Here is a 23,171-nt window from a genome sequence, read left to right on the forward strand (position 1 = left end):
ATTTGATTCTTTTGTTCATTATTAAAACAATAAATAAATTGAAGGTTCCCGGATACGTTGCCTGCTACCCGTTTAATGATGCACATTTGGGTTTCAATGAAAACGGTTTCCCAACTGATGCTCAATGATCATTAGATAATCTCAGATGGCTGATAAACCCTGGCTTGACCCTCGCAGATCGCCTGCTGACCCAACATGCATGGTGAAACCTCCCGGCTTGATTCTCGGAAATGAGCTCAGTTTACTGATTAAACTTGCTTGAGTTTCAGAGCTCATCGCATGACGACTACATAGGGAATAAATAGGACTTGATTGTTGGGATGATCATGTCAATTTTAAATTAAAACTCCGATGAAGGATAACATGGACTTAATGTACAGATTACAAATCCGGCTTTTGACAAAAAAATATTTCTTTATTTTTGTGCCTTAACTTACATGTATATATGACCATAATCACAGATTATATGTTCTGTATTTTCACACCTTTATCACAGACAATGTTAGTCTTAATCTTTTTCTGAACACCTCTGTCAAGAAGTGTGGTATAACTGTTTAATGCCGTGTACTAGGAGTGGAGAAGGCCTTGTTTTCCATTGCATGTACCTTTCTATAGGACAATCAGGCCTGTGCTACCCCAAATACGACAGTAACACAAAGTGAACAAACCTGTTTAAATCATGTTGTACTTCATGCGTGTCAGTAAATAGTCCAATTGTTCAATGCAAACTCATGAATATCCGAGTAACGGCACCACTAATGAATACAAACTCACAAGTGTAAGTAGCTACAGTCTCATTAGTCAACACAAACTCAACCATATTAAGCATATCACATTACAGATATGTAAAGTGATTCCCATAACAAGATGGGATGACGAATTTATGTCGTCTGTGAATGATTCCGATGCTAGGACTCCTTTCCTTGGTTTGGCAGTGGAATTGTTGGATAGCACTTGCGTTGTTGTCGGCATATTGGTGGAGGAACTTCCTGTACTGTTTACATTTCCTTCTGTTGAAGGTGTTGAGGCTAAATCTGAAAGTATACGTCCGGTGGTCATCATGTGGTGCTACTCCAGACCTGTGGTATATGATGCACTGACTGGTGAAGCAAATACAAATCCTCAACCAGGCCTGAACAGAAAAGCCCAACCGTTATCATGTGCTATCCCCATTATACAGGATCAGAGCCGGAAATCTTATAACCGTGACATATACACCAACACCCACCTTTCTCCTCTCTCACAATATCTCGCCTTCCTTCGTACAGGTGAGTCCTCCTTCGTACAATTTATTCACGGCTAGTTGGTGAACCAAACAAAATCCTGTTATTTGAAACAATAGTTTCTCGCCGGCTAAAAATTAACTGAATTTAGCTTCTTTTTGTATGTCTCCTGAAAATCATTTACTAAAACGTATTTAATTATGAAAATGTTTCCAGATGTTAGTAATCCAATCAGAAATGTCGTTCCTGGGAATATAGCATATCTGTGTCCGTAAATTCTAATGACGCTTACTCACTTTTACTTTTTAAGTTTTACGTCGGCTAAATTGTCAACATAAGCGTAGTATTGATGATCAAATAGAAAAATAAAAGGTTACATGAAATTACCGTGCATGGTAACGGTGAGTTCTTGATATCTCGAGTCACAGCGCTGGTAGTTTCTGCCCCGACTCCTGGGCGATGTTTAGGTCAGCTGATCCTTAAACTCGCGGGATCGAGATTTCGTCACATGCCCTCTAGGTGAAAACGCACGTTCTTATCTCTTTCTTTCTCGTCATTAATTTTTAGCTATATTTATTGGCACGCAAAAATAGTAGTTCTAGTTTTAAGATAAAACTCGTAGAGTACATGTGCAATAAATACTTATGCTTCTTTAAAATATACCTTTAAATCATAATAAATTAAATCTGGGACTGTCATATTTATGCATGCTTAAGATGTACATCTGGCCAGCATCTTTAAGCCTCCTACCTCGCTCTGGACAAATTAAAAACTCATGCTTTCCCATGTAAAACCTAACCGTTTCTCGTGGATGAGGATTCATTCCGAATAAATTCTACCACAATCAACTTCAAAATATCTTGAATGAGTCACTTCAAATTACAAATGTATTCCTTAAGCAAGGGTTTGTATTTCGAGCCCTGTACAGTGACATTGGCGTCAATGGCCGATTTCCCCTGGAGCAGAAGACCCAGAGGTAGTGTAGAACTAGGTTATGCAGAGCACTCTGTGAGGATTTATTTTGAAAGGAATGACTGAAAGATTATGTTTTAACGCGAAATCGTTTTCTTTAAAAGTGTTCAGATGTCTGTTAGCCTGCACTATAATATGGGCGCAATAAATCCCTATTGGAAATTTGTTCTGTGTGTTAATAATGTTTGATACCGGTATTTTAAAAGAGAAACACAATACAAGGAAATTAGATGCACTAACCTTAATTGGGAATGGATTTTTGTGGCAATAAAACGTGTAGACTTTTGGCATAAAATATTATTTATAAAAAAAAACATCCGTGACATAATTACCTCTCGCAATATACTCAGGAGTTGGACAGACTTTCTCACTCAGACGGAACTACTCACAGGTTTATCTGGAACTACTCACCAGTTTATCTGGAACTACTTACCGGTTTATCTGGAACTACTCACCAGTTTATCTGGAACTACTCACAGGTTTATCTGGAACTACTCACCAGTTGGACAACATTACTTACCTATATTCACCAGATTTACTCAACACTTGGGCTGAGATTACTCGCCAGATGAACAGAACTATTCACGGGTTGGACACTACTGCTCGCTGGTTTAGTATTACCGTTTACAGGTTAAATAGTGCTGCTCACCGCTTGAACAGAACTGCTCAATACTTCAACAGTACTGGTCATCGATTGAGCAGTTCTGCTCACTTAAACTGTTCTTCTAAAAAAAAAAAAACAACATAAAAATGACATAAAGTTCAGATGAAAGAGTGCGAAAAGCTATCCCTAAATTTGGTCTTCAATATTTTTTCCGATTTTTCCTTGAGGAGAAAAAGACACTTGAAAATAATTTTTGTATGGTGGGTATTTGGGACCACCTATTGGTATTTATAGTCTTTGTTTAATAATGTCATAAATGAGGTTGCAAGAAAGGCTTAATAAAAATTTTTGCACTAGAATTTTTCTTTTCAGCTAACAAATGTAATTAAACCTCAATTTGGATCATATCTATATTTTAATATGTTCATAAATTGTATCTTATTTATTTATTTGTTAGGTGTTTTACGCCGTATAAGTGAATATTTCACTTATATGACGGCGGCCAGCATTGTGGTGGGTGGAAACCGGGCAGAGCCCGGGGGAAACCCACGACCATCCGCAAGTTTCATAAATATTATCATAAATTATGTTAAATGCATATGTTTCGATATAAACAACAAATTTATTTTGAAATAAATTTGTTAGACAAGCATCACGTCCTTATTTAGAACATTATTATGCAACAGCGATAAATACCAAAAGTTGGTCCCAAATACCCTTTTCTCTTGAAAAAAATAAGTTTCGATGCTCTTTCATCTGATTTTGGTATCATTTTTATGTTTTCTTCTCTTTTAAGCATTACTGCTCACCGGTAGGACAGAAGTACGCTCAGGTAGAACAAAACAACTCAACAATTTGACAGATGTACTCACCAGGGTCCTGTTCCACCAAGAAGTCGAAAGCTATAATGAAAAGTTACGTTGCCGTGGTATTGCGATGGCTTTGTAACACGGGGCACAGTGAGATAGAAATACTCACCAGTGAAGAACAACTACTTACCAAATGACCGCTCCCCCCCCCCCCCCCCTTTCTCACCACCAGTGAATAGTGAAAACTGGCTGTGAAAGCACACGTACTGCTGCTTCGCGGGGATTACCGGACTCACTCACCTATTTCACACCTGACGCCGGCATAAGGATCCGAACATGAGCACGTGCCGTCAAATGTGTGGCATAGACCGCCATTTTGACACAGACAGTCTTGTTGACACTGGTTTCCCCATTTCGCCCGTGGACATCCTAGTGAGAATAGACAATCCCACAAGAATGTTTGCTTCAGTACCACACTAATGGATACAACTCAATTCAATTAAATTGATTGAATTTTGAGAGTTGCTGCTTTGTGCAGTTGGCAAGGAAACCCTATGTCGAATGTACACGGCTAATGTCCTAAACCAATATTATAAGAAACCGCATGACGAACGTACACCACTAATGTCATAAGCCAACGTTATAAGAAACTCTATGACGAATGTACACGACTAATGTCCTAGGCCTACATTATAAGAAACCCTGTGACGAACGTAGATGACTAATGTCATAGCAAACATAAGACATTTATTTTACACACACGTCAATTTTGAAATGGAATGGAATCTCTACTGTATTTATTTATTTGAGTTTTACGCCTTACTCAAGAATTATTTCACTTATACGCCTAAGGTCACATTATGGTGGGAGGAAACCGGCAGGGGCCCCACGGAAAACCCGTAAATATCCACAGAATGGTGGCAGACCTTCCCACTTGTGGCCCGAGAAAGCATACTGTCTGTGACACTATAGTGTAAGTCTACACGAGAAAGTAACATACCAACTTTCTTTGTTGTCAAGTCGGCAAAAATTTTAATATCTCCAAATGCAGTGTTTCTCGTCACACCACAGCGAAGTGTCGAAGATGACCTCTGTGGGAATTGGAAGAATTTAATCTCTATCACCATCCGTCCACCCCTGTACCACGACGCCGGGACATCCTCTGGGCGGGCGATGGAATCGTTAAAGTAACGCAGGACTGTCCCGGTCACCCGCGACGAACTTCCATCCAGACTTTTACAACTTAAAGACGTTCCAGAAATTGTTACGCCATCAAGCAAAGCATTTTTTTGGGCTGTGCTGGACAGGACGTACAAGGTCATGAAACCTGCGAAAAAACAAACTTGGTTCACATCCAAACCCACTGTAATTTCAACTTAAACGTTAATTTTCAATCATGACATGAACGTCTAATAAAACTCTTAGCATTAAAATACAATTCCTTGAGGTGAGGCCATCTTAGCCAGTGCAGCAAACTGTTTTGATGGTTTTATAGCCCATTACACAAATCTATTTCGGACTAAAGTCGAATGGACACCTTACAACGAGATGGGAAATCGTCCCCTTGTCTCTCAGGTTGAATGCCAAGCTGCTCAGGGTGATAGATCATCTGCGAAATGACGTAGGCCAAGCTAAGAATATTCTTTGCTAACCATCAGCCTACTGTTTGCCGTTAAATGCATAGGGTAATATCCTTTTCCGTCTATAATGTTGGCAGTTGAAACACGTTGTCTTACGAATTATACCCTGAATATATGACAGAGTCTTTAACTGACATTTTTTAGGAAGCTAAGCTGATAAACAGGTGTCCCTTTTCGCAATGCATTTGTACGATATGCTGTTAACTGAAGTAAAGAGGGTTGAGTTTTCATTGGAAGAATACTGTATATAATCTGTGTAGATTTACAATGCTATATTTAAACTTATCTTACATTTAGCTAGAGAATTTATGAAATATAAAAAAATTCAACTAAAAAAACTGAAAAAGCATGCAATTAGAGGAATCTACCTCGTTATCCTATTCGACACAAGGGTTTCAAGAAACGCATGTTACTAGTGGACCAATGCGAACAATGTGCTGGAAGCCATAAAATATCATGGTGAATGTAGAGTTCCCCTGACCTTCAAATTATTCCCTTTTTTTCGATTAGTACTATGACTGCCTAAAGCAACACGATACTTACAGTTTAATACTCCTAAATAGACACCAAATATGTGGAAATTATTTTGGTTCACGTGATCATATTTTATTATGAAGGGAATTCCCGCAGTGAAACGCCTTAAAATAGTAACATCTGCTTTTGACCCAACTTTTGTCTTTGAATAAAACAAACAGTACACACTGCATCAATCCAATTTTCCACTCATGTTCTTCAGTAATTGCACTTCATATTCAAGTAAGTTTTAAATGTTCTTCTGCATGAAAAAAAATTACACCTCACTGCTGCACCAATAGGGCGATTTCCTATTTAGTTGCAAGGGGGTACTTTACAAAAATTCATCAATCTTAGCTCATTGCAAATGTTTTGAAATTTCTAATACCGAAACCTAAGCGATCAGACGTGGCTTTAAATTTCCATGTAGTCAGAAATGGCTTTGCATAATCAGTTTAGTTTAGAAAGGGTCACATTTAATGAAGTGTACTTAGCCTTACACAACTGCACTTTATGGCCTAGTTTCACAAAGCGGCGTACGACATTTTTTACTCGTACATTTGTCGTATGATACATGTATTTTGTATTTATTTTTTTATTTATTTGATTGGTGTTTTACGCCGTACTCAAAAATATACATGTACTTTGTACGTCACTATTACCGTACCATTGTCGTATACGTGCGATTATCCTACATCTTGGCGTACATATACTATTATCGCACATATAGGACAATGATACAGTAATAGTGACGTACAAAATATCATACGACATACTCAGCCCTGAGGCCACTTTCACAAAAATGTCGTAGGTTATCGCACATATAGGACAATGGCACGTCAATGGATGCGTACAAAATATCGGACGACAAATATACGATAAAAAATGTACGCCGCTTTGTGAAAGTGGCCCCTGACCTCTACAACATAAGTTAGCTTGCTACGATAAACCAGACAATGAACAATTGCTGACCTAATAACATATTTATTATTCGTAAATACCATACTGCATTTACTGTATCTGACCGAAGGTTCCGTCCATGACTAAGTTCAACCAGCTTTGTAGGACTCTGAGAGTTTCATAGCTAGAAATTTGTTAAGAAGTTTGTTTACAAAGGTACGGTGATATTCTACTATAAAGTTTCAGAAAGTAAAATTTTATGAATTTCAGAGGTAGGAAACTCAATTAACAATCGAGTGGTGGACATGCTGAGGATAGTTACGTTAAACTGGAAACACAGAGCATGCGAGAGCAGTAATGTATGACCATAAAGAAGCATATCACCTGCGGGGCTCTCGCCGCCAGAAACGGGTAAAGCCGTAAAACATACATGTGACTGAGTGACCATTGGCAAGAGACGTCGAGTGTTCAAATTCAGCTATCCCTACGGCTATTAATCTAGAGGTTTTGTCAGGCGAAGGTCGGTGGTTTCCTCCACAACCGTACTGCCGAGGCTGTAGCTAACAAGACACGACTCAAAACACCGAGTAATAAGAAATTATAACGAATTATTATTTATTATACCTCACGTAAATTTATCGTCTTCCCTCGGTTAAACTGAGGTTGATATAATTCTACTTACAGTGTCTCACAGTGTATAAGTGACTCTCAATGCCCATCGGTGGTAAAGCAAAGACCGGCTCACTCTTCAGTTCCGATATGGTAAACCGCAGTGGACTTTTATTGGCCTCCGGCTGAAAGACAACCACCAGTAACAAACGTTCACTTTGAAGTATTATCAAACACCAATCAAATCAATAAATAAATTAACGGGGAACGGTTCAATAATTTTTATGATCGCTTTGGTATATGTGAACTTCACAGGAACATCATTGGACAAATTTGACCGTATTCACTATTGATTCATAGCTTGACACGTTTACCTCGTTTATCGAAAGCTCGTTTGATAGATGTAATTTACACAGTGGCGGTCAGTCTTATGGGTAGAGAAAAACTGGAGTGTCCGGTATAAAAAAAACGGATCTTTGCCAAGCTACTGACGAACTTTCCCAGTTGACTTACTACAGCTGACTTATCAGTGGGAGCGAGAATTGAGCCCTCTAATGTATGAGTCTAACTTGCGGAAGACTCGGCGCACATGCATGTACAGGAGATGCCTAAGGGACTACTGTACATGGTCAGTGTACATGTAGGCCTATAGGGGATGTCTGACGGACTACTGTACATGGTCAGTGTACATGTAGGCCTACATGGGATGTCTGACGGACTAGTGTACATGGTCAGTGTACATGTAGGCCTATAGGGGATGTCTGACGGACTAGTGTACATGGCCAGTGTACATGTAGGCCTACAGGGGATGTCTGACGGACTAGTGTACATGCTCAGTGTACATGTAGGCCTACAGGGGATGTCTGACGGACTAGTGTACATGGTCAGTGTACATGTAGGCCTATAGGGGATGTCTGACGGACTAGTGTACATGGTCAGTGTACATGATGGCCTATAGGGGATGTCTGACGGACTACTGTACATGGTCAGTGTACATGATGGCCTATAGGGGATGTCTGACGGACTAGTGTACATGGTCAGTTTACATGATGGCCTATAGGGGATGTCTGACGGATTACTGTACATGCTCAGTGTACATGATGGCATATAGGGTATATCTGACGGACTAGTGAGCAGATTCAGTGTACATGATGGCATATAGGGGATGTCTGACGGACTAGTGAGCAGACTCAGTGTGCATGTAGGTCTATAGGGGATGTCTGATGACCTACTGATGAGACTCAGTGTATATGTAGGTCTATAGGGTATTAGGACCGACTAGTGAGCAGGCTCAGTGTACATGATGGCCTGTAGGATATTCTGATGGACTAGTGAGCAGACTCACTGTACATGTAGCCCTATAGGGTATCTCCAACGGACTATTAGGCATATATATGATAGGCTACTGAGTCAAAATGACACACATACATGTAGTATAAGGACATGTCATATGCTCTTGAGCAGAAAGAAGGGAGGAACTTCGAACCTTCTAGGGGCCTCCGTGGCTCAGTTGGTTAGCGCGCTAGCGCAGCGTAATGACCCAGGAGTCTCTCACCAATGCGATCGCTGTGAGTTCAAGTCCAGCTCATGCTGGCTTCCTCTCCGGCCGTATGTGGGAAGGTCTGTCAGCAACCTGCGGATGGTCGTGGGTTTCCCCCGGGCTCTACCCGGTTTCCGCCCACCATAATGCTGGCCGCCGTCGTATAAGTGAAATATTCTTGAGTACGGCGTAAAACACCAATCAAAAAAAAAAAATCGAACCTTTTAAAGATATTAAGCAAATGCTAACACAAGGCATTAAAGGCAAAAAAGAAAGAAAAAAAAAAAACAAAAAACTTATGTACCATTACAGAAGGATCATTTGTTTAAACATGGAATGTTATAACTGAAATAATGTCACTGCAACATTTTAGCAGCGGCGGTGTAAGGAAAGGATTTATATTGTGAGGTTAACACTTTCCATGGTGTTAGAAATTCTATACTTAGGAAATGCTTCGGCCGTACCTGGGAAGGCCTGCAGCAACCTGCGGATGGTCGTGGGCTTCCCCCAGGCTATGCGTGGTTTCCTTTCACCATAATGCTGGCCTTCATCGTATAAGTGAAATATTCTTGAGTAAAACACCAATCAAATAAATAAATAAATACGAAATGCCTAGAAAATATTATAATCTAACAGCATCTGGTGTCAAATTAGCAATTGTATGTGTATCGAATTATAAATTCGGATTGGGTGAAAGCTTTTAAACATTTAAAGACTTTCGGCATCCCCATTTTACAGCATTTGACATGTTGTATCATTTTATCCCTAAAAAAACGTTGACATTTTAACATTTGCGTTTTAAGAGAGCACTCAAAACGTTAAACTTAACAAGATTAAAGTCATATATAAGTAAGATTTCCGTGTTAAGAGAGCACTCAAAACGTTAAATTTAACATGATTAAAGTCATATATAAGTAAGATTTCCGTGTTAAGAGAGCACTCAAAACGTTAAACTTAACATGATTAAAGTCATATATAAGTAAGATTTCCGTGTTAAGAGAGCACTTACCGTCGCAGCAGAGTCTGCAGGTATATCACATGATCCGACATCGTTCCCTCTAACCACACCAGACTCGATGACCCCCAGGAACACACACAACCCCAGGTAAAAATTCACAGCAGTCATATTGTTGGAGAATCTGTAAAACAAACGGATTTCCGGTGTAAGAATTCTGGGGTGGTTTTCTCTATATTGTGATCGCTTGTGGGGCCATGCAGGAAGCCATTTCGCATACAGTTTTGATCAATCACTAAATGGAGAAGTTTTTCCGGCTTAATGGAGACTCCGGTCCAAGCTGAGAAGGCCATCATCCTCTTGCAATGCGCGAGGAGTATTGGTCGCCATCGGAAAAGGTGTATCACTGAACAACACGTTACACAGATTTGATCTCTCCGGTCCCAGACGGGAAATGTTCATAGTCTGCAACCCATACTTGCATGGATTCAAGATAAGGGCCATATTACAACCTCCAACCCGGGCTACCGCACCGATACCGACACCCATACCGACACCCATACCGTAACGCTAATCATATCTAAACAATCAATACACCCACCTTTGTTCGTAGCGATGAGTAAATGTATATGTATAAGCATAAATAAAGCGATGACCATACACTGTGATTGTGGCAGTGTGTGACACCCATCCAGGTCAGAAGCCTCGGGTTTAATAACATCTTCAACTATCTTTAGCTCACTGTTTCGTTTTTTTCTTTCTTTAACATTTTCAATTCCTTAGTTTTTTCTTCACTATTTTTTCACAACACGGAGGGGGTAGTTCACACGGATTTCCCTTGCTCTTTCGTCACGATCCAGCTTGTAACTGTCTGCACACAAACATGTTTGTGTGTGACCACAGCCTTGGTGAATGTCCTTTAGACGAACAACCCTTCACCTTACACCCGTGTGTTCCTGTATGACATTGGCTGCTTGTTACAAGACAAAGTGTTTTTAAAGGAGAAGAAAACTTAACAACATGACACTACAGGCTGAAAAGAGCACTTTTTTTATATCTGTTGGTGCCTGCTGCATAATTTTGCGATTTTTCCTCGCCATACACGTTCAGCCTGAAAACGTCAAGGCTGGCATAAATCGCTGAGTCCATGGCCCTGTAATTTATGCTGGGGGTGTGTTGCCTCTCAGCCAGTGTAAGTCGATAAAACTTCCGGCTCGTCGTGTAAACTCGGAACATACGTCCAACATTCCGGTTTCTCAATCGTCAAGCGGAAAACGAACTGTACTGTTCGCTACCTTCTGGGAAGTGTATGAACTGCACTTCGGCGGTTTCCGACGGCAATTCTCCTCCTAAAACAGAACACTTAAGGACTAGTTCTTAGGTAAAATGGAGACGCCCACAGCGGATTTTGGCGCTGACTTTAGGTACATATTAGAGTGTTTCAGGGCAAACACCTGCGAGGAAATGCATACTCTTTTCAATGGTATTTGATTGATATTTAAATTTTTCTTCTCCTTTAAAGAGGCGAGATATGTCTGCCTGTGGGACACACGACATATCGAATACAGGCATACAACGATGAAGACAAGACAGCTAATGGCTCCGGATATCACATAGAATAAGATTATACATGGTTATGATATTAAACCCCAATTATCCATATTGACATATGGTGAAGTCCTCCCTGATCATTGCCAATGATACGGTCGCAAGTTCGCAAGTTCGAACCCAGCTATATGCTTGTTTGGCGGTGGCTATATTTCCACTACATAAAAGGGTTACCATTCACGTGATGTTTCGATGTTCAATGAGCTGCTTGAATTTCTCATTAATAACATCTGTGTGAAATTCGAGGAAACCATCAATCAACAGTGTATAGGTATTCCGATGGGTATAGATTGTAACCTCCTTTTTGGCCGACCTATACCTGTGCCGATCTTTCTCATTCACGATCGGCTAACTTTAAACAATCCATATATTGCAAAGGCTGTGAAACACATTTACCCACCTTCGCTGGATTTAAAGAAAACCACAGACTTCAGATCGTATATCTTATCTGTTTGTATATATTTGTACAAAGACCAAAAATGTTTCCTTTCTCGCAGAGTTTACGACAAGAAAGATAGTTTCAATTCTGACATCGTATTTATCCTTACTCGGACAACAATTTACTGAAGGGTCCTCTATATGGCGTGTACACATATCTAGCCTTGTAGCATTTTTGAGATGTTACGTGTTGTGTGACGATTTCAATCAACGTCACAAGTTATCACTGGAAAAACTTGTATGTCAAGGTTATTCCATCAAATGCCTTCACTTCAAATTTGTTAAGTTTTACGATGAGTATAATTATCTTGTAAGTAAATACGGACAGAGCGTCCGGAATCTCTGGCGCTCTGCCCCATGATTGTGCCTAATTCCGCATAACCCGAGGGTAGGTGCCGTGTCTTCATCGTGTTGAATTAGATCGCCGCGTCGGATAGAGTATATGAACAGTTGCGATGAAAGCGCAGCTGAGATACATATTTTGTTATCGACAACTTATACTCTAGCATGGTACACAATTTGAATACTGATTTCATTCAGTTTCGACGCGCAGACTTAAGTCAGGAGATTTGCCATGTAGCCCTAACTGACAAAAGTTGCGAAAGTTTCTCCAGTTTTGTCCATTGACGTTGTATAGCTGAAATATTCCTGATTATGTTGTTTTCTCAGCATGTATAGTATAAGGTTATAGCGATACGTTGGCAGTAAGTGGCCAATATAATCGCAGTCCGTCGCGTCCTGGCATCGAACCTCAAGTGGATAGCGTGGGTAACGTTGAGGTAAGGTTACGGTCAGCCAGCACCCTAGAGGTGTCCCTATCCGTGTTACAGGCCCAGCTTAAAACTGAAAAGGAGAATCCCATGTGACTAAAACATGTGACATATGAAAATCACAAAAATTTCACAGACAGGTGTGCTTACACTCATCGCCATGAGTAGCTATTTGTGATGTCAACATACATAAGACATACATACACAATCCACAATTCACACGGTGTTTTAACACAATCTTACACGCCTAAAGTAAGCAGAGCGCCTTGAGCCCATATATACAAAGGATTGACCCACTACATTAAATGCCCCGCTACCGGTACCCCTTCTCGTGGCAACGTTACTTTTCATTTCAGTCAGAAGCCATTGTGACATGAAGTCACAAAACAATTTTTACGCCATTCAACACAAACTCGTCGAATAAAAACCTTGCATATTTATGTCACATTTTATAGCCATGCAGCTATAGTTGTCCAACCTTCAACATCTGCTGGATCATATATAGGATCATTTAGGAACGGAAAACGCCCGAGCTAAGATGTGCCCAAACCCATAATGTAACAAACAATTCACTCACTTCAACCGACAGCCCCGACCACCTGAAGGACTCCATTCATTTTGTATTTCTATAGTTAGTCATTTATAATCTGATTGTTGCTTGACGTCATACTGAAGAAATTTTCACCAAGCAAAATCCTCGCAGCAAGCTGCAACATCACGCCACACTGGCAATTTTCACCTCTCGCAGCGCCCGAGACACCCAGACGCCATGACGTTACAAAAGAAATTCCAATCCGAGCTAGCGGAATGACGTCATAATACTTGTACAGTAACCTTTTACATTTCTACGTCGCGCAGCAATAAGACACGACGACATACATACGCAGCTTTGACGTATCTAAGTTAAGTGTTATGGCCAATATAAGCTTGCCGTCGATTGGTCTAAAATGCATTACCTCTGCGGACGGAGTAACAGAAAGGCAGGATGAAATATGCAGTTTTTGCCACATTTGTTTCGTTTTTGGAGGGTAGAACAGACTTTTAACACCTTCGTCTTAGTGTTCGTTGTTTAACCCTATACCGCTGAACCTTGTTTCCACCCTCGTCAAATCCATCCGCGGGTTACACAACAAACACCGCTACAGCGGCGTTAAACCCTTAAACAGACAACATATGGACAAACGATTATACCGGCAAATGACTGGTTTAAAATGACACCGTACAGCCTGGAAATAGAAACAAAGGTATCGAGCGGCGTCGCTAAGGGATTATTTCATTGGTGTTTTACCCCTTAATCAAGAATACTTCACTCATACGACGGCAGAAAGTATATGGTGGGGGGAAATCGGGCAGAACACGAGAGAAACCCACGGCAATCCGCATGTTGGGACAGACCTTCCCACACGCCAAAGGAGAGGAAGCCAGCTTGTACGATGGAAATTGGCCTTTATACGACGTCGATCAGAATTATGGATGGAAAAAACCATGAAAGAATGGAAGAACTCTCTGGGTAAACCACTGGCCTTTGGCAAGTGAGTCTACTCATTGGTGAACAATCCCAAATGTGACGCAAAGATGTGCGTACTGTGCCATAGTGTTGGAAGATAAGTGGCCTTCAACGTACGTTAGACTGTGCAACGGCCCTGAAGAACATCTTCGGCCGCCTAATATCATCAAAGGCCTCGCGAGCAAAGATAGCATATGACGACAAAGGGAATCCTTAGAGTGCATGCAATGTGTCACCTTGTTGCAGGACGGATTTCCACCGCTCTTTCATCTAGTGCTGCTTTACGGAGACGCCTTACCGAAGGCAAGTAAGTGGCTCCGCCCGAGCCATTACACTGATACGGGTCAACCAGTCATTGTACTTTCCCCTTCATGCTGAACGCCAAGCGAGGAAGTTACAACAGGGGCTCTGCCAACTGTGCTATCGAGGTAATCTACAAATTCCCTGTCCCAGGTCGGGTTTGAACCCACACATCGTGTGTCCTAGCGACAGGAAAGCAAGTGCTTCTAACCACTAGACCTTGACGCTCAGCCCATGTAAAAAGCGTGTATATCATTGTGTAGTCATCACGTGTGGTTATCATAAACATAAAGAGGTGCACAAAACGCTTAAACATTTTTTTTCCAATATTACCCCTCGCATACCGACTTCCCTGTCCGCTCGTGCAAGTATAGACAAGTTAGAAATACAACACATATATTGCTTTTATATACTGTGTTCACTTGTGTGAACAGAAGAGCGATAACAGCCAGCTGATTTCCTGGCGTCGAATGTGTCCTTGAGTCGATTACGAGCTAAATTGAACGCATGTAGATTTTTATTTTATCATTTCAACCGATGCACTGCCTATATGCACGAGAATTAATGTAAGGTACCGAAACAATTACCAGGAAAAACGTTGTGTATGTAATAAAGAAGAAAGAGATCAAACAATATTACGATAAGAATAAAGTTTTATGGCCAAGACATACATGGCTAAAAACATAAATGGATGAGGTTAACGTGTCCAGTACCGCCCCCCCCCCCCCCCCCACCCCCACCCACAGACCTCGGGTCAGTTACCTTGGACAAAGGTGAAAAAATAATGTAGGTCTGGCAAAATCAGTGACGAGTGACCGATTTCCAAGATAAGCGGTAAAATTCAAATGCACCCTCGGACCAGAAGGTTTCAACTCGGTTATAAACCTGAAGTGAGGTTCGACCTGCTAGACAACCATGCTGTATATACAGGCCTGCATATATACATATGTATACCCTACATATATGCAGTTTTCTATACACTATACATACACGTCTTTTTCCTCCATGAGGACCTTTCTAAATAATCATGCAACAAAAGCGGACGGAAATTTCACTATTTTTTTGCTACAGTAGGTTCATTGATTTACGTCACTAGAAAAAGAGCTTGTCTGAGTTAGCCCATGCATTGAGATAATTTTCTCAGTATTTCCCCGCTAAAAATGATTGTGTAGTTCTCTCAACAGAATCGTCAGTATAGGACTATTAATTGATATCAATGATTATTTTTTTCAAGACTCAAATAAGAACTACAAAAAAAAATGTGTGATATGACCAAAGCATGCCAGATGTAAGCAAATATAGATGAAAACAAGTACGTGGATGACTATTCAGTGTATAGGTAAAGTAGAGACAAACATACGTCACTAAAAACACACATTTACAACACTTTAGACATTCATTGCACAAAGTTCGCAGCTTTATCTTCAAAACTTTCCCTTCCTGAAACCTGATCATTTAACCTGTATATATTGTGTAAGCTCCAGATGTAAGTCATCCATCAAAAGCATTTTGATTCTTTCTACGATATGACTGCTGGATAAACAAGTCAGCTCAGGTTTGTCTTGGTCACTGAGCTGTCGGATTGGGCCAGACACTATTCACGTGCACAAGTACACAGCAGGTGAAACACCGAATCTACACACCCCCTGCCTCCACCCGCCAACCCCGGTTCTCATGACACTCCTCCTTACATCGCACAGGTAACCTAAAAACCTGGTAACTGCTACGCTTGGGGTTTGGTACTTGAAGTTGACATTTGGCAAATTTGTCTTCAGATCACATTGATGACCTGGTCAACATTTCAATTTCTACAGCTCAATAATAAGCCCTATAATGGTATTTCAATTTAATTTGTCAGGATTAATACCTGAACTCAAAGTGCACCAAGCCAGTCAAATTCATCACTGAAAGCGTTTTGACTGGTCAGCCATATTTACCCTGTCTTAACAAGCCCTGTACATAGTATACGCAGACTGATACGTGCCTGCATGGTTATTTGTCAGTTATATGCTACATTTAGTAATACATGCAAATAATTCACGTCTAATTAATTTACCCTTGCACAAAAGTATGCAGACAAAGGTTAGAGGGCCAGGTATATTTTCTAATATAGGCGTATTTGCAGCACTGCCAGAAAAGCATACAGGATATCACCGTTATATATTAAATAATGTACTATATAGTATTCACTGGACGTTGGCAACAAATCTGTGATACACTACTAGAATCGGATAGCACCATATGGGCATTACATATCTCCATCCTGTGTTAGACATCTACAGTGGATATAATCGCACTATCGGCCTATATACACAGTAGGCTAAATGGTCAATTTAGGCCGGTATGGGTGATACAATTTCTTACATGTTCACAATGACAGACACTACGAATTTATTATCAAGATGATTCAAATCATCGTTTCATCATATAGGCCAATATATGGAAGGAAAAAATCGTTAATGCGTTGCTTTCATTGATACCATATGTATATATATATATATATATATATATATATATATATATATATATATATATATATATATATATACATGACAGTCATCATATATCATTGACAGTGTTATTTTGAAGTTGTGGACGAAGCTATGACGTCATTAAATGATGACTCTGTCTTATACGTTAACTAACATGCGAAGAAGGGTCAACTGTACAAGCAACATTACTTACAGGTACTTAGAAGTCAAAACACACACGGGCCCCCGGCTGTCCAAGCCACCGTCTTCAAAGTTCGAGTAAATACAGTGACAGACCTGTACACTTACCACCTGGATGAATCAGGTGTACGTTTATATGTATACTGAATCCCACAAAGGCCTGCCAAACATGTACATACTAGAATGCATGTTACTCATCAGGATCCTCTTCTATGTCCAAGGTAGCGTTGACCTGTCACTGGACCTGCTCGAGATCACTCGACAAAGTGTGCACAGGAGAGGAAATGAGCATCACCTTCCTACATACGATGACACGTGTTCCATTAACCCACACATACATACATTCCTCGTGGAATTTCAGAAGCGCACAGGTGGACCACTGATTTAGGAGTCGAGATATTCAGGAATATCATCGACAGGTCGCACCTCTTCTGTCCCATGATCACGTGGTCCAGGTGTACGCTTTTGTTCGGGGTAACCGGACTCCTCAGCTGCGTCACGACTAAAGCGTGCAACCTGTGCCTGAGTTATAAAAAGACCCATGAATAGCACATTCACGGGGTGCACCGTTACCAGAGAAGACTCAATACTACATGAATGTATTTCAGAAAGTTATGTAATGGACTGAAGAAGCACCTATGAGGAAAATCAGCTCCGTTTTCGTGAATAACGTGGATCGGAGGAAGAAAAGTCGCGGTGGGTGAGGTCGAACTGAGAACATGGAGCAATGGCTCGATGATTTCATGCCATCGTTTCTCTGTACTTTTTCGTAATATCCCTAAAGAACCCTTCGTACTCAGTATATAGAACACCTTTTTACTTGTCTAAGTACGATTCCAACTGTTCGAAACCCCTGTAAGCGTTTTGACAATTTACAGCTTCTAGCCCCTTGTCACCCTTTTCTAGTGCTATATGAAGGTCGGACGTTTCGCTTAGATTTGTTATTGTTGGGCATACCATTTTCGCAATCGCATCTTCAGTCACAACGACCTCATCTCAAAGATTAAAGGCATTGCGCCAGAGGCAAGTATAATGTCCCAATTTCTCTCCACTCATGCAGAAAGTAGGCAAGCAAGATGATATGTACATGCTTGTTTTTTTCCTTTTGAAAAGGAAAATCACTTTTTCTGGAGTGACATCATCTTTTCACCCTTTTCTAGTGCTATATGTAGGTCGGACGTTTCGCTTAGATTTGTTATTGTTGGGCATACCACTTTCGTAATCGCATCTTCAGTCACCACGACCTCATCTCAAAGATTAAAGGCATTGCGCCAAAGGCAAGTATAATGTCCCAATTTCTCTCCACTCTTGCAGAAAGTAGGCAAGCAAGACGATATGTACATGCTTGTTTTTCTCCTTTTGAAAAGGAAAATCACTTTTTCTGGAGTTACATCATCTAATGTGCTGTCTTGCTGGGTTTAATCTAGGCCTGTCAGTTTGAACGTTTCATCAATATCGTGGCTTGGTCGACATAAACTCGTCTGTACTCAGTATACTATTGTCATGTACAATCATTTTCCGTATTACATTCGCCTTACTTCCTGGATATTTCATCGTAAACTATTTATTATGTGTGCGCATCCAGACGACAAGAATAGCGCCACAGGCATCAGGTTGGTTATATACAAGGCTAAAATTTAGGGGAGGAGGTTATGGTTTCTCAGGTCGGGTTGCGGCTTTAAATCAGAAGCTTAGACATGTACCTGGCGAGGTGCGGTGATTTCCCCACGGCTCCACTCGCTTCCTCCCGATCAAATACTCATAAAAAATGGTACCTGTCACTTGAGTAAAATATTCTTCAATATAGCATACAACTCTGGTGGGTGATAGCAGAGAACACGCATCGGCGCCCTTCGCGCTTCAGACGGAGACATGAAGATCGCGGTTCCTCGTATTCTGTCTGGGCACATCCGCGGAGACGCTAAGGTGGCGGTCTAGATGGCAGCTATTAGGACGCTAAGATCGCCGTCTAAACGAACGCCATATGAAAACACTGTCAAACCAACGACCAAGCAGACCCAGAAAGCAAACAGGACTTTGGGTAAAATCACCTATGAGGCATAAAATATCGTAGCTACAAGCAAAAACGATGAAAATAAAACAGATACCCTCTGGGTACATGAATGCCACTTGTTTTTTTTTTTGTTTTTTTTTTACAATGTATACACAAAGCCACTATTTTCTTAAACAAGCCGAACAAGTGATAGATACATGCACCTATGTTAATCCTCTTCTACTATACCAACTATAGGCCTATCTATAAATAACAAATTATTAAACTGTACAAATCTGCTCATTTGTTCATTTCTAACAAAGTTCAATTAAAATAGGTGACCATAACAATTTTTGGGAAATATTATTGGATTATATATAGGAACTGCAAGATAATTTCTTTTCAACATATGACCCCGGCGACATCTTACCGCCTGAAAACAAATGTCGAGACTTCTACCCTTTCCTTCATTTCTTGGCACGTTACATTTCTATACACGCGTGCTCGAAAAGCAGTCATGTCATACGCAATCATTGCCGTGCAACCACGCAATATGATGTGTGTTTTCACAGCGTACTTACTGATTTGACGAGGGAAAATGTTTCATTTTATTAAACATACCAATCGATGTTTCGTTGTGATTTCAGGCAACATACAGCCATGGACATGTTGCGCTAAGTACCAAAACAAACAAACTTATTATTGAGACAGGTTTTCCCTTTTGAAGTGTATACGGTTAGGAACCTGATGCAGACTTTCAAATTGATCGGTACCGTAAAGCAAATTTGTTAATACTGCTTACGATCTCCACATGAAATAGATGCTGAAAACAGTTCATATATTCTGAGCAGTTTTCATCATCCCTTCAATGTGAAAATAGGACAGACAATGACAATAAAAAAGAACGCCTCACACACATCATAATTTTGTCTATTTTAGCACTTCTACGACAAATCCAGAACCTTTGGTCGAAAACAAAATTTGCATAAGATGTATTTCTAAGAAACATAAAATAAAAACCTTGATATAAACATTCAGTAATAAGTTATTTACATTCTTTTGAAATTCCTCCGGCCTTTCTACCTCATCAATTGTCTAATATTTCGCCTTATATTGAGCTTACCTTTCGTCACTAACTTTACAAAGCTTCTCAATTTACCAAACCAAATTTAAATCTAAATTTAAAACCTAAAATAGCTCCTATTTCGTAATCACATAAAAATATACCTAAAACACATACATGTACATGAAAGAGTTATAGGTTCTGAATAGATAATGACATGAGAGTGTGGAAAATGTATGACTGACTGGTTTAACGTCGCTCTTAACAATTTTTCAACCATATGACGACGAGGAGACATTTGGTGTGTTGTGGCAGGGAGAGTCCATGACACCAAAGGGTTTCCTTTACAAAAGGTTTAAGTGCATATATGTATGTATGTATGTAAATATCTCTCTCTCTCTCTCTCTACATATATATATATACGTATGTATGTATGTATGTATGTATGTAAATATCTCTCTCTCTCTCTCTCTCTCTCTATATATATATATATATATACATATGTATATATATATATATATTTAAAAAAAGACAGTAAAATACAACTGTTGTACCTCTCACATCCTCTATCTGTGATATAGTCAAAGAACGGGAGACGTTAGACACAACATTTTATAATAGTACTGTAGAGGCATGTAGACAGGACACAATGAGTGGTTACAACTGCAACTACACACTTTCTGGTAGCTTTTATCAACATGATAGTACAATTACATGAACACCTTATATGGTTCTAAAATTTGGTACAATAATTTTTTCTGTACAATAAAAAAAAATTCATTGTATGATATACCTGTATTATTTGTGTGTGGCAGATTTGGTAAAGTTATGTAGTACAAGATTTCACTTCATCAAAATATAAGTTGTTGGGCTTTAAATTTAAACAAAAATTTTTTTCAGGTGCTTAAATATACCCCCCTCCCCCCTTTCACAGCAAAAAATAATTCCTCAACTAAGTCTGGTTAAATCTGGTGTATATGAGATCGTAAACTTGTACAAAGGTTTTGAGACCAAACAATGAATAATTGTGCATTGCAATAATGATGGATAGAAAGGTAAATTGCATACCCACAAAACTGCAAATTTATTAACCATTTACTAGTATTGTGTGAATGGCTTTTCAAACAGGACAACATTATATACCCCTTACCAGACAAACAGACACAGTGCTCTATTAAAGGAGAAGAAAACTTTAAAACATGACACTATAGGCTGAAAAGAGCACATTTTTTTCTATCTGGTGGTGCCTGCTGCATAATTTTGTGACTTTTCCTCGCCATACACGTAAAGCCTGAAAACGGCAAAGCTGGCTTCCCGATCGTCAAGCGGAAAACGAACTGTACTGTTCGCAACCTTCTGGGAAGAAGAGTTCTGCCGGAAATGTACGAACTGCACTTCGGCGGTTTCCGACAGCAATTCTCCTCCTCACACAGAAGACTGCAGGACTAGTTCTTAGACAAAATGGAGTCGCCCACATCGGATTTTGGTGCTGACTTTATTTTTAATTCATCAACTTGAGGTACATTAGAATTTTTTATGGCATGCACCTGCGAGGAAATACATACGCTTTTCAATGGTATTTGATTGATACTTAAATTTTCTTCTCCTTTAAATAAATCTTTTATTTTTTTTCAACTCAATTTTATTTAGTTATTTGATTTGTGTTTTACGCTGCACTTAAGAATATTTCACTTATACGATGGCAGCAAGCATTTTGGTGGAAAGAAAATGTCCAGAGCCCCAGGGAAACCCACGACCATCCACAGGATGTCGACATGCCCTCCTACGCACAGCTGGAGAGGAAACTCAATATGATTTTACATTATATCCAGTACAGAATGGTCATTTGTCACGGATGGTTCACTTGACCAGCTAAACTTGTTTTAATCTCACAGATTAACTCTGTCTAACACTTTCACTGGAAGAGTAGACATACAGATATGTACATTATGAGTGAAAATGTGGATCATGATAAAAGTTAGAGATGGGGTTTTGTATCTGTGAATCTTTGAAAACATTTGTTTCCAGGAAACGTATGAAAAGTCATCCTGTGTAGAGAGTTACACAGGTTTGGAGGGTGTTTCGGACTTAACACCCACTGCCTTGGAGGGTGTGATGTGGGACTTGACCTCTGTAGCCTTGGATGGTGTAATGTGTGACTTGACCCCTGTAGACTTGGAGGGTGTAATGTGGGACTTGCTGTGGCCATGTTTGCCTTGGTGGGAGCCAGACTTTCCCGGTGTTCTCTTTGCTGGGTTGATGTTCTCTCGTAACACTGACTCCATCCCGTAGCTGCGATGACTTTTAAACCTGGCCAGCTCCGATGAAAGCCTTGACACTTGCTGAGACACACCAGAAGACAACACAATGGTGTACAGGTTTATACTAATAATAATACATGTATGTATACTGGCAACAATTTCAGATATTTGTTCAGCTATAAACTATCCAAAAATAGTGACATTCCTCAAAAAGTCGAAGGCGTTTTGTAGTTAAAACCCAGGATAAATGAATGGCCCAAATTAAATGATAGGATCACAGACATCTTGTCTACTGACACTCACTTAAATAAATAACCGAACATGTTTTCAGAATCTGCTCACTGATTGTTTCAAGCTCTATCCACTTTACAATCATCAATTCAAAATAATTAAAGGATGTGAAATAATTTTCAGTTTTCCTAACCCCAAACAGACAAAGTCCTTTATCAGCACGTTAGAAAACTTCATATTTGTGCCCTCTACTGTTTCTGCCTGTCAAGTTGAGTCTGGCAGGTTTGAATGGGAGCAGGTTTGGTGGATATGTTCATTACTGGCGAGTCAATTGATCAAGACATGTGACATGCCAACTTGGTTCCAATCCACTAAAAAATTCTAATCTCCTTTTTAGTACAAAAACGCAGAGGTCTCCATAGCCTAGTTGTTTCCTTATTTCTTTCAAAATTTGGGACACCTAATCTATTCATTTTAGCCAATATATATGTAATTCTAGCAGGAATATTGGGTTAATTTTTTCTCACATGGTTAGGCCATTTGATGAATAAAATACTCATGTA

At 39.9% G+C, this 23,171-nt stretch overlaps 1 protein-coding gene and 2 long non-coding RNA genes across 3 annotated transcripts in view; all 3 read right to left on the reverse strand.

Annotated features, from left to right (window-relative positions):
- Nucleotides 1-431: 431 nt before the first annotated feature.
- Nucleotides 432-4,929, reverse strand: LOC135475368 (uncharacterized). Its single transcript, XR_010445040.1, has 3 exons — nucleotides 4,609-4,929; nucleotides 3,909-4,037; nucleotides 432-1,034 (listed from the first exon to the last, which is right to left on the reverse strand). It is a non-coding gene; the product is annotated as an uncharacterized LOC135475368 (long non-coding RNA).
- Nucleotides 4,930-7,341: 2,412 nt separating this feature from the next.
- LOC135475983 (uncharacterized) lies at nucleotides 7,342-17,459 on the reverse strand. Its single transcript, XR_010445084.1, has 3 exons — nucleotides 17,074-17,459; nucleotides 9,820-9,949; nucleotides 7,342-7,455 (listed from the first exon to the last, which is right to left on the reverse strand). It is a non-coding gene; the product is annotated as an uncharacterized LOC135475983 (long non-coding RNA).
- A 3,289-nt stretch (nucleotides 17,460-20,748) lies between these two features.
- Nucleotides 20,749-23,171, reverse strand: part of LOC135475050 (kinesin-like protein KIF15) — a 36,143-nt gene continuing 33,720 nt past the window's right edge. Inside the window, exon 38 of the mRNA XM_064754791.1 lies at nucleotides 20,749-22,458. Within this exon, the coding sequence (XP_064610861.1) occupies nucleotides 22,177-22,458 (282 nt within the window). The 3' untranslated portion in view covers nucleotides 20,749-22,176. The remainder of the gene's footprint in view (nucleotides 22,459-23,171) is intronic.

This window comes from Liolophura sinensis, chromosome 9 (genome assembly GCF_032854445.1).
Source record: "Liolophura sinensis isolate JHLJ2023 chromosome 9, CUHK_Ljap_v2, whole genome shotgun sequence".
Lineage (NCBI taxonomy): Eukaryota > Metazoa > Mollusca > Polyplacophora > Chitonida > Chitonidae > Liolophura > Liolophura sinensis.